General features: G+C 36.7%; 1 protein-coding gene across 1 annotated transcript in view; it reads right to left on the reverse strand.

Moving 5' to 3' along the window:
* Window positions 1-13931, reverse strand: part of SORT1 (sortilin 1) — a 47359-nt gene that overhangs the window by 14328 nt on the left and 19100 nt on the right. Inside the window, exons 3-11 of the mRNA XM_026677886.2 lie at window positions 12163-12236; window positions 10607-10709; window positions 9137-9301; window positions 6981-7054; window positions 5827-5876; window positions 4627-4757; window positions 3445-3589; window positions 2628-2783; window positions 1993-2099 (exon numbers count right to left, since the gene is read on the reverse strand). Of these exons, the coding sequence (XP_026533671.2) occupies window positions 1993-2099; window positions 2628-2783; window positions 3445-3589; window positions 4627-4757; window positions 5827-5876; window positions 6981-7054; window positions 9137-9301; window positions 10607-10709; window positions 12163-12236 (1005 nt within the window). The remainder of the gene's footprint in view (window positions 1-1992; window positions 2100-2627; window positions 2784-3444; window positions 3590-4626; window positions 4758-5826; window positions 5877-6980; window positions 7055-9136; window positions 9302-10606; window positions 10710-12162; window positions 12237-13931) is intronic.

Here is a 13931-nt window from a genome sequence, read left to right on the forward strand (position 1 = left end):
ATTTAAGAATCAAAATCTGAAGAGTGAAAGAATTTATTCAGAACCTATATGGTCCAAGCAACTTTCTAATTTTATAGGATCAACAGTTTTCTATTTTCTTGTTTTGGCTAAATTAAATTCAACTCAGTATACATTTTTTCAGCATTCTATTTTCCTTGCAATATATTCCTAATAATATTTTTAACTTTATCTCAAATTCTAGGCATTAACCTGTCTTGCATTTGAATTAAAACAACTAAACAAATCAACTTCCAACTGAGCAATTCCAAAGGCTGCTTAATACACTGCTCAAAAAAATAAGGGGAAAACTTAAACAACACAATGTAACTCCAAGTCAATCACACTTCTATGAAATTAAACTGTCCACTTAGGTAGCAACACTGATTGACAATCAATTTCACATGCTGTTGTGCAAATGGAAGAGACAACAGGTGGAAAGCATAGGCCGTTAGCAAGACATCCTCAATAAAGGAATGGTTCTGCAGGTGGTGACCACAGACCACTTCTCAGTTCCTGTGCTTTCTGGATGATGGTTTGGTCACTTTTGAATGCTGGCGGTGCTGTCACTCTAGTGGTAGCATGAGACGGAGTCTACAACCCACACAAGTGGCTCAGGTAGTGCAGCTCATTCAGGATGGCACATCAATGCGAGTTGTGGCAAGGTTTGCTGTGTCTGTCAGCGTAGTGTCCAGAGCACGGAGGCGCTATCAGGAGACAGGCCATTACATCAGGAGACGTGGAGGAGGCCATAGGAGGGCAACAACCCAGCATCAGGACCGCTACCTCCACCTTTGTGCAAGGAGGGACAGGAGGAGCACTGCCAGAGCCCTGCAAAATGACCTCCAGCGGGCCACAAATGTGCATGTGGTTGCTCAAACAGTCAGAAACAGACTCCATGAGGGTGGTATGAGGGCCTGACGTCCACAGGTGGGGTTTGGGCTTACAGCTCAACACCGTGCAGGACGTTTGGCATTTGCCAGAGAACAGCAAGATTGGCAAATTCGCCACTGGCGCCCTGTGCTCTTCACTGATGAAAGCAGGTTCACACTGAGCACATGTGACAGACATGACAGGGTCTGGAGACGCCATGGAGAACGTTCTGCTGCCTGCAACATCGTCCAGCATGACTGGTTTGGCAGTGGGTCAGTAATGGTGTGGGGTGGCATTTCTTTAGGGGGCCGCACAGCCCTCCATGTGCTCACCAGAGGTAGCCTGACTGCCATTAGGTACCGAGATGAGATCCTCAGACCCCTTGTGAGACCATATGCTGCTGCGGTTGGCCCTGGGTTCCTCCTAATGCACGACAATGCTAGACCTCATGTGGCTGGAGTGTGTCAGCAGTTCCTGCAAGACGAAAGCATTGATGCTATGGACTGGCCTGCCCGTTCCCCAGACCTGAATCCAATTGAGCACATCTGGGACATCATGTTTCGCTCCATCCACCAACGCCACATTGCACCACAGACTGTCCAGGAGTGCTTTAGTCCAGGTGTGGGAAGAGATCCCTCAGGAGACCATCCACCACCTCATCAGGAACATGCCCAAGCGTTGTAGGGAGGTCATACAGGCACGTGGAGGCCACACACACTACTGAGCCTCATTTTGACTTGTTTTAAGGACATTACGTCAAAGTTAGATCAGCCTGTAGTGTTTTTTTCCACTTTAATTTTGGGTGTAACTCCAAATCCAGACCTCCATGGGTTGCTAAATTTGATTTCCATTGATAATTTTTGTGTGAGTTGTCAGCACATTCAACTATATAATGAACAAAGTATTTAATAAGAATATTTCATTCATTCAGATCTAGAATGTCGTATTTTTGTGTTCCCTTTATTTTTTTGAGCAGTGTATATCTATTTTGTTCATGTAACATCTTAACATTACAGCATCTCTTGATTGCAGTAAAAGTTAGTCTGGGCCTGCCTACTTCTTTTGCTTATCAACATTTATTAAGTTTATACCTCGTCTTTGCTAACACATTAAAAAACAAACCTTTTCTTTATTTTTGGCTGTTGAGTCACACTTAGCATTTTCTGGTTTCCTCAAGTGTACCCATTCCCCTCCTTCATCAAAGGTAATCACAGACTGAATTGAATTATCTGATTGAAAGAAGAAAAAGAAAAAAAATCCATAACATTTGATGGTTTTTGTTTGTTTATTTCTGAGTCACTTCTATGCAGAAGTGTTATTTTTTTGGTTTGAATAAAACGTAATTGCCATATAGAATTTCAAAGTTTTACACTGCAGCTTGACATTTCTACTCTGAATAAAACTTCTGATCACCATCTACAGAAATTGCTTGCCTTACATCACAGTTTGGCACATATTAATCTTATCTTCTTACTTTTCACAAGTAATGTAAACAGCTTTAACTTCAGGCAGAAATTAAATAGTTCTAATCAATATCAGAGAAACAATCACTGCCAAAAAGCTAATTAATTACAATTAAGAGTTTTATAAAAGTGGTCCACAAGAACACTGTCTCGATATATTACTTAAAATAACAGGAGTATTTCTTTGATTCTAAATGAAATTGTATCCAAATATTTTAATCATTTTCTTAACAGAGTTCAGCAATTCTATAAACTTTCAGTGACAATTAAAGAAATTTAAAAATGAAAACCCACCCTCTGAAAGCACACTGGTAATATAGGTGCCTCGTAGGGAAGTTATATTGGTGAAATCTGTCTCTCCCCCAGTGGTAGTATAGAGATGCCTTTCCAGGGACTTGGAGTATATAATGCCTTGATCATCAGAGGTATAAATTGTTCCATGTCCAGTATCTGGGAAAGAAATAGCAAATTGAAAGGTGAGAAACAGCATTTTATAGACGGTGGTTTTAAGTTGTATCATAATTCACCAACAAGCTGTAAGTTATTAGGAAATTCCTGCATACAATCTGTATTTTAGATCAGCCTAAAACCTATTGCAGTAATAGTACGCTAAATGAAGAACTACATGAATTCTACCTAAGTAAAAAGGGCGTTGGTTCTTACCTGATACTCCACAACATGTTCTTACAATGTATTTGTTTAAACCAGGGGTCTCCAAACTTGGCAATTTTAAGACTTGTGGACTTCAACTCCCAGAATCCTCCAGCCAGCATAGCTGGAGTTGAAGTCCACAATTCTTCAAGTTGCCAAGTTTGGAGACCCCTGGTTTAAATTGGCATGGAAAAGAAAGTTGTGAGGAAGCCCACATGTTTATATATACTATACTGACACTGGGAACAGATTCTCAAAACAACAATTTGTAAATCTGCTGGAAATCTATTTACTAAATATGCAATTCAAACACTTTTGTCTTAGGTAAAATCTTTGTGCCTATATAATAATGACAATTTAGAGAACCATTTTTTTCTTTTAAAATGCAATTTTGTAACCATAATCAAACAAAATTTGGATATACTAAATGATACATCACCCACTTTGTATTCCCTCTCACCTCCAGGTTCATCCACATGCATGAACACCATGTCATCATTCGCTGCCAAAATAGAGTAAAATTGTTCTTGTCCAACTGAAGGAAGTTGAGCCATGTTCCATGTTTCACCTTCATCTAGTGACACATGGATTCTCCTTGTCTTGGTCTAGACAAAGCAAAAATATTTCTTTTCTCTAAAACCATCCATATTCATTTACGAAGAAGCTGTTCATAATATAAAACAACTAGAAAATGTTTATAATGATATATTGTTTTTATAACTTTTTTTTTAAAAAAATCCTGTTTATTAAGCAATTACAGAATTTCAAAGAACTTGCACATTAGAGCAGGCTTGTCTTTGAGAAAATATAACAAACACTTAGGGCACGCAAAATGAAGTTAAAGTCCTCTGGGACTCAATTGGGCCTCAGGTCTGGTCCGTTCAGACAAGTAAACACCAGTATGTGCTTGGTAGTGGTCACTAGATGAACGAAGGAGCTTTTGGCAATGGGGATGCTGGAATTATGGTGATGGAAATGATATGTGTGCACTGAGAGTATCTTCTCAACTTCTGTAGAATAGTCTTTGCTTCCTAAATTTGAAATGGTAGGAACAGCCATTAGTAGGACTTTAGACCTTGAGGCTGAAGGTGCCAAAATGTATAGATGGAGGAATATATATAAAAGAACCTTCAACAGATGGGATACCTGGTAGGAAGTTCTGGTAGATAACAGGCTAGCTGTGTGAGGGAGAGGAGGCTATAGACAATACAGAACAGTGATACTGATTATAAGGTGAAAACATCTGGCAACATCTAGGGATTTCATAGCCAACCATGATACTTGGGCTGTAGGGGAAAACTCATGCATATGATATTGTATATTTTGGGAGGAACAAAACTACCGATGCAGGCCAGGAAAGAGGAAGAACCAGACCAAATTGTTTGGTGCTATTTCTCCAATCTTTCTCCTAGGCCAGTTGAGTATTTGTCTCCTTTCCACTCACATCAACCAGTGAAATATTTTTCCATCAGCATTTTTATTTTGTTTCTTGTTTATTATATTTGTTGTGGACTTCTCGCAATACCTCAACGGCTCACAGTTTGGGGACATTGCATTAGAGGAAAGAAAAAAAAGAGCATGATGCAAACGAAGGCAACAAGTCTATAGAAACACAAAAGAAGCCCAAGAATAGTTTTCTTACTTTTTCTACCATCACAGATGCAAAAAGAAAACGACCACCTAGGCCAAAGGAGTAGATGTTGTTTCCTATGGTCTTGAATGTCTTCCCAAAGTCTTTAGTTTTCTTTAAGTCCAATAATCCGATATCAGTTTCTTCAGAAGAGAAGTAGATGCATTAAGATAGTTCCATTTAAAAAACAGATAATTCCCTCCATGACATGCTAAAGGAACAGCTAATCTCATCCCAACTTTGTGTAGGATGGAAAAGCAAACTACCTCAAAAACAGAGTGCTACAGGTAGGTCAATATTTGAAGACCTCTTTATATCAAAAATGCAGTTGATTCATATTTATGGTTATGTTGTATAGAGATTTTCCAACTGTTCATTCACATAAGACTGTATTTTATATCTGATTGTAATGTAATAATAAGATTCTTTTATTGCTCACCATCACTCATGAACAGGAACTACATTTTTTTAGTTAAAAAAGAATTAGCTACTTAAATTTCCTCTGTTACATTTCATGCAATAATCATTGCAATATGTCATGGGAAAGGGAGAAAAATTAATTATTGCTGTCTTGATTATGGTTTCAGTGATACAATGGTGTTTTTTTTTCAATATGGCTAGTCAGATTTATACTTGTTCTTATCTTCATACTTATAAACTTTAGGTATTATTCATAAGTAATTTGAAAAAGGGAAAACGTGAAAACCCAGAGTCATATGTCAAATCCCTCTCTTCTAAAACTCCCTTCAATATCACAATCAAAAGTTAATTTTATGCCATTTAAAGGCAATAAATACCTATTTACTAGGCAAAAGTTCTGTAAATTGGAAATGCATCAGCAGCAGAAAAGGTTAATAAAAAAGAAGGAAAAAAACAGAACTGCTGTAACTCCTACATACTAGCAAACCAGCTAAAGTTTTGACACTTCCCACTATGTTTAGTGAGGCTTTTTTAAATGACAAACTCTTGTTTCACAAGACAGTGACTTTTTATAACTACAATTTTCTATGGGTGGATTCCAGGGGAAAAATTCCAAATATTGATAAACAAATATATACATTTAGCAAGAATGATTTTCCCACATTACTGCAGGTGAATAAGCTATGGTCAAGACTTCTTGAGGCTGTGGACTCAAAGAAAAGGATCCACAAAAATCTGCCAAAAAAGCTCTAAACTGAAGTAGCTCTATTTATTATATTAAGGATTACTTACTACAAGAGCCATTCAGGTAGGTAGTAAAGAAGATGGTTCCACCAGAACCCCTATTAAAGGTCAAGAGAATATAATTAGTGTAATGGCAGAAACATGTAGGCTAACTAAACAATTGGGACTTCAATTATGTGGAATGACTTCATATATCACATTAAATTATAGCTTCACTATGATTTATTAAATAACCTACAATTAACCAGATTCTGTTACTACACTGGGCTAGGTGATAACACTTTGCGTAGACATAGAAACCACTAAATCAACATCAGATCAGAATGGTGTGAAAGTATCATCTTAATTTCAGCATAGAGCAAGTTTTCCAGTTGTTTTGAAATTCAATTTCAGGAATGCTGTAATGTAACCCCCAAATATGGATATTTCAGTTCTCTGAATTTTCAATAAATTGGCTGGAGAATTATGAGGGATTTAGTTCAACATATCTGGAGGGCATCAGTTTGGGCAACATTATATCCAGAGAGATGAGTTGTCACAAATTGTATCTAGTTAGTAAGCCAAGTTAAGATTTTTGAAAGTTAAAAATGCATCAAGTGGCAGAAAAAGTGTTAGGATTGCATGAAATAATCCATCGATAAGCCTCACTGAAAGTAACAGTCACACTATAATAAGGAGTTCACTTCTATATAAATTAGACCATTGGTTTATCACTATGCTACGAAGCAACAACTTCCCAAGGTCTTGTGCAAAAGTTTTTTTTCTCATTTATGTAATACTTTTATTTGGAAATGTTAGTTCCAAATCTGTCTCTCCTATGTTGGCCTGTGGTTATCTCCCCACCTGTTTTATATCTACTCATTAAATGACCCTGGTATACTCAAGATGAAAATTAGCAAAAGCAATGCATTTGAATTTAACGAATTGGCTCTTTATAGAGTTCTTGCTATGTACTATGTACCATATGCTACAAATGGTAATCCTAAATAAAGTCTTTAATTGCTTTTTTGTAACTGAGAAAATAACATTAAACATTTTCTCAACAGCTTTCTTCATGTTTTTACAAACTACCAGGTATAGCACCTTTAATATACACTTAAATTATTTTAATATACATTAAACCTTCAATATACATTTAAGCTCATTTAATATATATATTAAACTACCACTTTTCCCTGGATAGCATTCATTAAGAAATTTACCATTTGGCCAAGCAAACATCTTTGTGGATTTCTTTCCATTTCTCACCAAATGTCTTTGATATCCACAAGCTACCCTGGAACATTTAGAAAAAGTTGCTTATTATTGATTCATCATATTCAAGTGACACATTTTTATGTTTATAGTGTAGGGATAAAACTGTAACCTAATCTGAGCAATTTATTAAAAATTGCTGATGTAAAACAATTAATGAAGTAAACGAAGATGAATAGAAAGCAAAAAAGGAAACATTTAAAAATCATTTTAACTCACTAGGCCAAATGTAAGATTGAGAAGAAGAACCAGATGAATTCCAGTAGCAGAAGGGGACCTCTCTTAGCAGACATTCCAAAGAACATGGCCTCAATAAAGGTCAAATGTGTTGAACGTAAAGAATAGTTTGATGGATCTTTTGAAAATGTTCGTTTAACATACTGGACCTAATTGCTTAAATCATTGAAAGTCCAGAACCAGCACTTTGAAATGTGCCCAGAAACAGAGCAGAAACTAGTTAAACTCTAGAAATAAAAAGAATTTGCATATTCCTGAAAACCAGACCTTCCCAGATGTGGTCCTATCATTCTGGACCAACTGAAGCTTATGTAATATAAGTCTATCAACTTAAATTGGCCAAAGAAGCTTAATCATACTTCAATCAAATGTATAATGTTTTACACCCCTCAAAGAAAAGGACTTGTTCAATCTAGGCCGGGGTGGGCAATTAATTTTCCAAAGGAGTGACATGAGAATCTGGGTTCGCTGTGGAAGGGCCCTGCCATTTCTGCCTCACTCCCCATTGCTAACATCCCAATTTCTAAGCTGCAGACACCTAACCTCCCACTGCCAACACTGCACTGACACTAGCCCCCCGCCCCCACCCCCATCAACACATTGATGCCGATTCTGATGAAACCCCAGACCCTGCCACCAACACTACTGATAACACAAACCGGACTGAGACTTGCCAGATGTGGCCCATGTATTATAAAATGTCCCAAGTTTGATTCTAGACCAATCCCTATTTCTTAACCCCACCTTCCTCGTGGAATTGATGTTATAAAGGCAAAATGAAGAAAAACCTTCTTTGAGCTCCATAAGGAAAAGCAGAATATAAATACAGGTAGCTCTTGACTTACAACAGCAGTTGATAGCTGAATTTCGATGCAGATGTAAAACATGACCACATCACTTAGTGACAGCAATCCCTGCAGATTTACTCAGCAATTTGTAACTTCCCTTGCCGGTTTCCCCACTGACCTTCTGAAGAAATCATCAGGGAAGGTTGAAAATTGAGATCATGTGATCATGGGGTGCTGCAACCGGTCCCAAGTGTAAGCCAGTTAGCAAATGGCCAGATCGCAATCATATGACTGCAAAGATGGCCAGAACTCTGAGGACAAGTCATAATCACAATTTATCCAATGCTGTCCTAATTCAGTGCTGTCCTAATATCTGAATAATCATCAGTAATGATTATATAGAGATGAAGCTCCGGCCCTGGAATCACTCCTGGGGAGGGAAGAGCCCTTCCCAACCCTTTGCGGTGGTGCGCTCACTCTACTGGGTTCCCAGGAGCAGGATTTAAAGTCCAACGCCGATTAAAACAGTCAAAGTTCAAATTAAAGTTGATTTGCTTGCTATGCTCTAGAGCAGTGGTTCTCAACCTGTGGGTCGCAAACCCTTTGTGGGTTGAATGACCCTTTCACAGGGGTCCCCTAAGACCATTGGAAAACACATATTTTCAATGGTCTTAGGAACTGAGCCATAATTTTATGGTTGGGGGTCACCACAACATGAGGAACTGTATTAAAAGGTCACGGTATTAGGAAGGTTGAGAACCACTGCTCTAGAGAGAGTGCAGACACGACCAGTTCCGACGAGGGACTGAGTCGAAAGCTGGGTAACTGTGGCAACGGAGGCAGGGCTAAACAGCTTGGCAGACTCAGTCACAAGATGAAGGAGGCGGAGTTTTACCTAACCTGGACTCTTGCAGCAGTCTAACGGAGAACATATATATTTTTTACATAAAAATTGTGACTATAAGTAGTCATTCAAAATCATCCCCCCCCCCCAATATACTTCATTTTAGATCACAAGATCACAATTTCAATTGCTACACCAATTGAAGATACCTCCATCCCCTTTCTCCAAATCTTACCTCTGTACTGAGGGTCAATAACAAATCAGAATTCTGAGAGTGATAAATTATTTGAGTTAAAGGATGGAAAGGAAGGTCTGTTAGTACAAAATTCTTTGCAAAATCAGACGATCGGAAGATTCTTCCACTAGATCTATGTCCAGATCTATCCCCAGTCAGTATCACCTAGACAGATGGAAAAGTAAAAATGAGAATCATCTTCTAAACATTCACATAGGAGCTCATCCACACTGCCAGTTTATCATGTGTTAAAACTAGTATGTCTGAATCCATAGCTTTGGGTTTTTTAAAGGACAATATAAGTCCCTGAAAAAAACAAAAATAAGCATAAGTAGAATTAGAAATTTTAAGGTAATGCAAGACTTTTGTGATGACAAAAGGAACTGCTTTGCTACGCCGAAGGGTTTTATGAAACCCATTCAGGAAAGCTCTAAAAAATTAAACTATTCCTGCTTATCCCTCTGATAGGAGTGTCATTGAAAGAAACATCTTATCTATAATATATCCATGGACAGACTCAATAATGTAGGATGAAACTGTGTTGGGAGCAAAAACATTTATTTAATTGTGGAAGCGAACTAATGACAGTAATTTAAAATCCAGTACAAGTTAGAGAAATCACAACCATAACTCTATCCCCCCATTAATGACAGACAAGTCCTATACAGTTTAATATAATGTGCAGCAAGAAGGGGAAAGAAGAATTAGATGATACTAGCCTGCTCTAACTAGTAAGGTTGTAAGGTTGCATTGCAGAGCTGCCCAAGTTTCTTCAGGTCAACAGCTCCCCAGATATTGAACAGCACATCAAGAAACACAATCCAAGCGTGGAAAGTGATAGTTAGGAATCCAAATAAGCTTAAGAAACACAGTTTGCTCAAATCTTCCCTTGACCTTTTAAAAACCAAGAAAAAGTCAATATTTTTGGCCCTATCTGTTAGGTTCATGAAGCTGTGGTGGCGCAGTAGTTAGAATGCAGTATTGCAGATTAACTCTGTTCACTGCCAAGAGTTTGATTCCTTTGATCCTGACTTACTCAAAGTGGACTCAGCCTTCCATCCTTCCAATGTCAGTAAAATGAGGATCCAGATTGTTTGGGAAAATATGCTGACTCTGTAAACCACTTAGAGAGGGCTGTAAAACACTGTGAAGTTCTATATAAGTCTAAGTACTATTGCTATTCAGTAGATGATCAGAGGCGAAGGATGGGCCCAGTCAGTTTTTTGCACTACTTCTCTAGAATGTCTTGGCAAGTAGCAACCGCTGGAAAACTAGTAATAAACTTAAATCCACTTAGGTTCTAGCCATGTTAAAGCTCAAGTACCACTTTAAATCTATTTTCCAATACCAAGCTAAATTATTAAAATGCAGCCATTTTAGACCCTTGAAGTCTCAAGACTTCAATTTTTATCAAGAAGAATAAGGCTAACAAACAGTTTAGATTATATTGTAATAACCAATTGTTCCTACCTTCCCAGAATTCTCTGGCCCAATAGCCATTCCAAACTCTGTTCTGATGAAAGTGTTGTTAATGAGATCTGTAATGTCTGTGAAAGTTTTCCCATAATCTTCGCTAAGATAAAAGGGAAAAAAGACAAAGTAAGGACAAAAATTATTGATGCAATAAAATAAATATCACAAAGAACTGGAAAAATATAAAAGTAAACAATGTAAAAATCATTTAAGAGGTTTTCTATGGCATGATTTAGTTCAATGATGAAATACGTGCACAATAATAGAACGTTCATATATGTGTACAAATATCTAAAAAAACACACTGCAGTGAAAATTATTCTTTACACAGATACAGCTACTATACTTTATCATATAAAATAGCTCCCACATTTTAAAATTCCTCTCACTTTCAGGTAACATCAAAATAGTTAACACAATTACAAATTAAAATGAGCATTCAATTAAACTGTAAAAATATGCTATTTAGAATCCATAAATCTGTACCTATTGTAAAAGCAGGGACCATAATCATAAACGGCATGTTCTACTAAACGTCTAAGGAACATTTGGCTTGATATTTGTAAAATAATTTTAGCAGCGTTGATGATTCTGTTAAAGAAGGGTTTTCACAACATATCTAGTAGGATCTACACAGTAACTACTGCATGCAAGATTCTGTATTAGGATTGTGCTAGAACAGTGTTTCACAGTCTCAGAAATTTTAAGAATGTGAACTTCAACTCCTAGCACTGGCTGGGCAATTTTGGGAGCTGAAGTCCATACCTTAAAATTGCGGACACTGAGGAACTCTGCTCTGGAGCAACAGGCCTTTCAATTCTTTCTTTTCCCATTCCACTGCAAATAATAATTAACCTTTGACCCCATGCCAGTAAATCTCTTTTCTGCCTGTTGGATTCTTGAAGCTGGAAGCAAATCTACCACTGTACCACATGCCTACCCTTTGCAGGAGGCAATTCTTTTCTAAAAGAACTACCCCTTCAGGCTTCACCTCTCTGGTGCAACTTGTTCTACATAACAACTGAAAAATGGAAAAGCAGGAAGAGTTAGCCACACCAAAGTAAATATTGGAGGAAAAAGTCTAAACCAATATTTCTTGTTTCCACCTGAGAAAAAAAAATACATGGCTGAAATCCTAGCATGAAATATATGGAATGTTAATAGGTAGGTGAGGCCTTCACCTTATCTCAAAGTTTTATTAACTATACTAGTAGTCAAAAGGGGGGCTCTTCTGAAGGATTTCCAACAGGCAGAGGAAGGAGATGGATTATATTTGACAATCTATTAAGATAAAAATTATCCTGAGTCAACATGTTCCTATTTCAATGAAAACAGGTTTATAGTGCCATTGTTTAAAAGTTAATCATGAAAAACTATACGTATTTACAGGAAAACAGCTTTTGAAAAAAGCAGGTTACCCAGCACTTTATGGATGGAACCAGAGAAGGCTGTTGTAGCAATTGGGCATAGAAGAAATACTATCTTTTAAAAAGAAAGAAAAATATAATAAATATATATTTACATAGAACTATAGACAACTATAACATCTTTACCTTCGGTATAATTTAGACTGACCAAAGCTCATGATCACTAGGGGAAGCTGGAAAGTAGTCAACACAAGAATAACCTGGAAACAGAAATGGAAAGGTTAATATTTAGCTCAGATTAGTCCAAGAAAGAAACCTTGTCTTAATGTTATTTAACTATTTTAATAGAGTTTAATTACTATAATAGATGCAACATAGAAAAGATAATAAAAGGGATCTGGCTAACGATTGGTTTCTATCAGGCTGAACTGGTTTCAGCCACATTTCAGCATACTCATAGTATGACTATTCAAAAGGTAGATCAAGCAAACAGAACTTATACAGACAGCTGAATAATTCCCTAGAAATAATTTCATGTTCATTTCAAAAATTAGATGTTATATATTACAGTTTGCTATTAAATTAGATCATCTTATGAAAAAAAAAAATCTTCTCCTTGTTATTTCAGTTATCTAATGCTTAAATTCCTATCCCAAACCATCACCTATTTCTCCTTTTATTTGCTGAAGGAAGGATAATTTTTTTAAGTCCTCATAACAAAATAAAATAATGTGTCAAGTTAATTCTCTAGATAGAACTTTACGGAATAGTATCAAATGTAGCTATCATTAGACTCCAAATTGTGCTATAGTATATTAAGTTATTCGGTGTACAATATCACAATAGGAACAAATTTTCTCCCTTATTTCTAGCTATTCATTAGAAATGCAAGTCTTTAATCAAAAGTGGAACTTAAACAGTCAGTAGACTGTTAGTTTAAAAAAATATTGATATAGCTTTGAAATGTATCAGATCTAATATATGATAATCCACTTGTCTAAGTATAAAATATTTGACTGGCAATCTTTTTTTAAATGTGCATTTTTTTCTGGAATGTCCACTTGCCTTTTGATTATTGAAACGGTGTAAATACCTGAATTGTATACTGATGAGACTAAGACATTAATAAATATGTTTAGAATTTGATATTTTGTTCCTTCTTCTCCCCCCCAAAAAACACATTCCCAATCTTAACACATTATTAATTGGAAGTGTCTGCTTTTTAGTTGCAGATAAATGTTGGCCTAGTTATTGATACTGTTAGTAGTTTAAATAAAGGAGTATGAGAAGCAAACAGAAAAAACTACATTAAGATTCTATTATCTTTGAAAGAAAGAAAAGGAAGTTGGCAAAATTACATCAGCTGCTACTGCGTACTTCCCCAGTGTCTCTTTTTGTTCCTGGTTTAAAAGGAAGAACTGGAAAAACATATGTGATTCTTCCTAATTCTTCTCTCAATATGCTGGATTAAATCCAACTCTCCATGAAGTCAGCTGACAATTTGTATGATCCTTCCTACTATTGTCACCTGCCCTACACTGTACAATGGATAACCTTAATTGTGTCTAAGGATTGTCAAAATTATACAAATAAAAAAATGCTCGAATTGCAGCATTCTCTTTCAGTGTGAGGTAAACAAGCAACAGGTCTGTGGAGGATATTAAGAAATATGTGGGTTTTTTCTCCACATCAACAAGGCTTCATCACTGAAGCAATTATCACCACAACCCTGAATGGGTAGATAGATGTTACTTACCAAACCTGTGTGTCACTTCATTTACACAACAAAACACCCACAATAGTTCTTTGTTCATGAGAAAGATGGCAATATTTAAAAGAAGAACTAGAATAGCTTGCAGCTGTAGAGAATAACTTCTTATCACCCACCAGCCAAAAATACTGTAATTCTTTTTTATGTGGGAAGGTTAAGGCAAAAGCATCTTTATTTGAAAGTA

The sequence above is a fragment of the Notechis scutatus genome, chromosome 3 (genome assembly GCF_049901735.1).
Source record: "Notechis scutatus isolate UNSWTSFEM ecotype Mainland chromosome 3, rNotScu1.2, whole genome shotgun sequence".
NCBI classification, from domain to species: Eukaryota; Metazoa; Chordata; class Lepidosauria; order Squamata; family Elapidae; genus Notechis; species Notechis scutatus.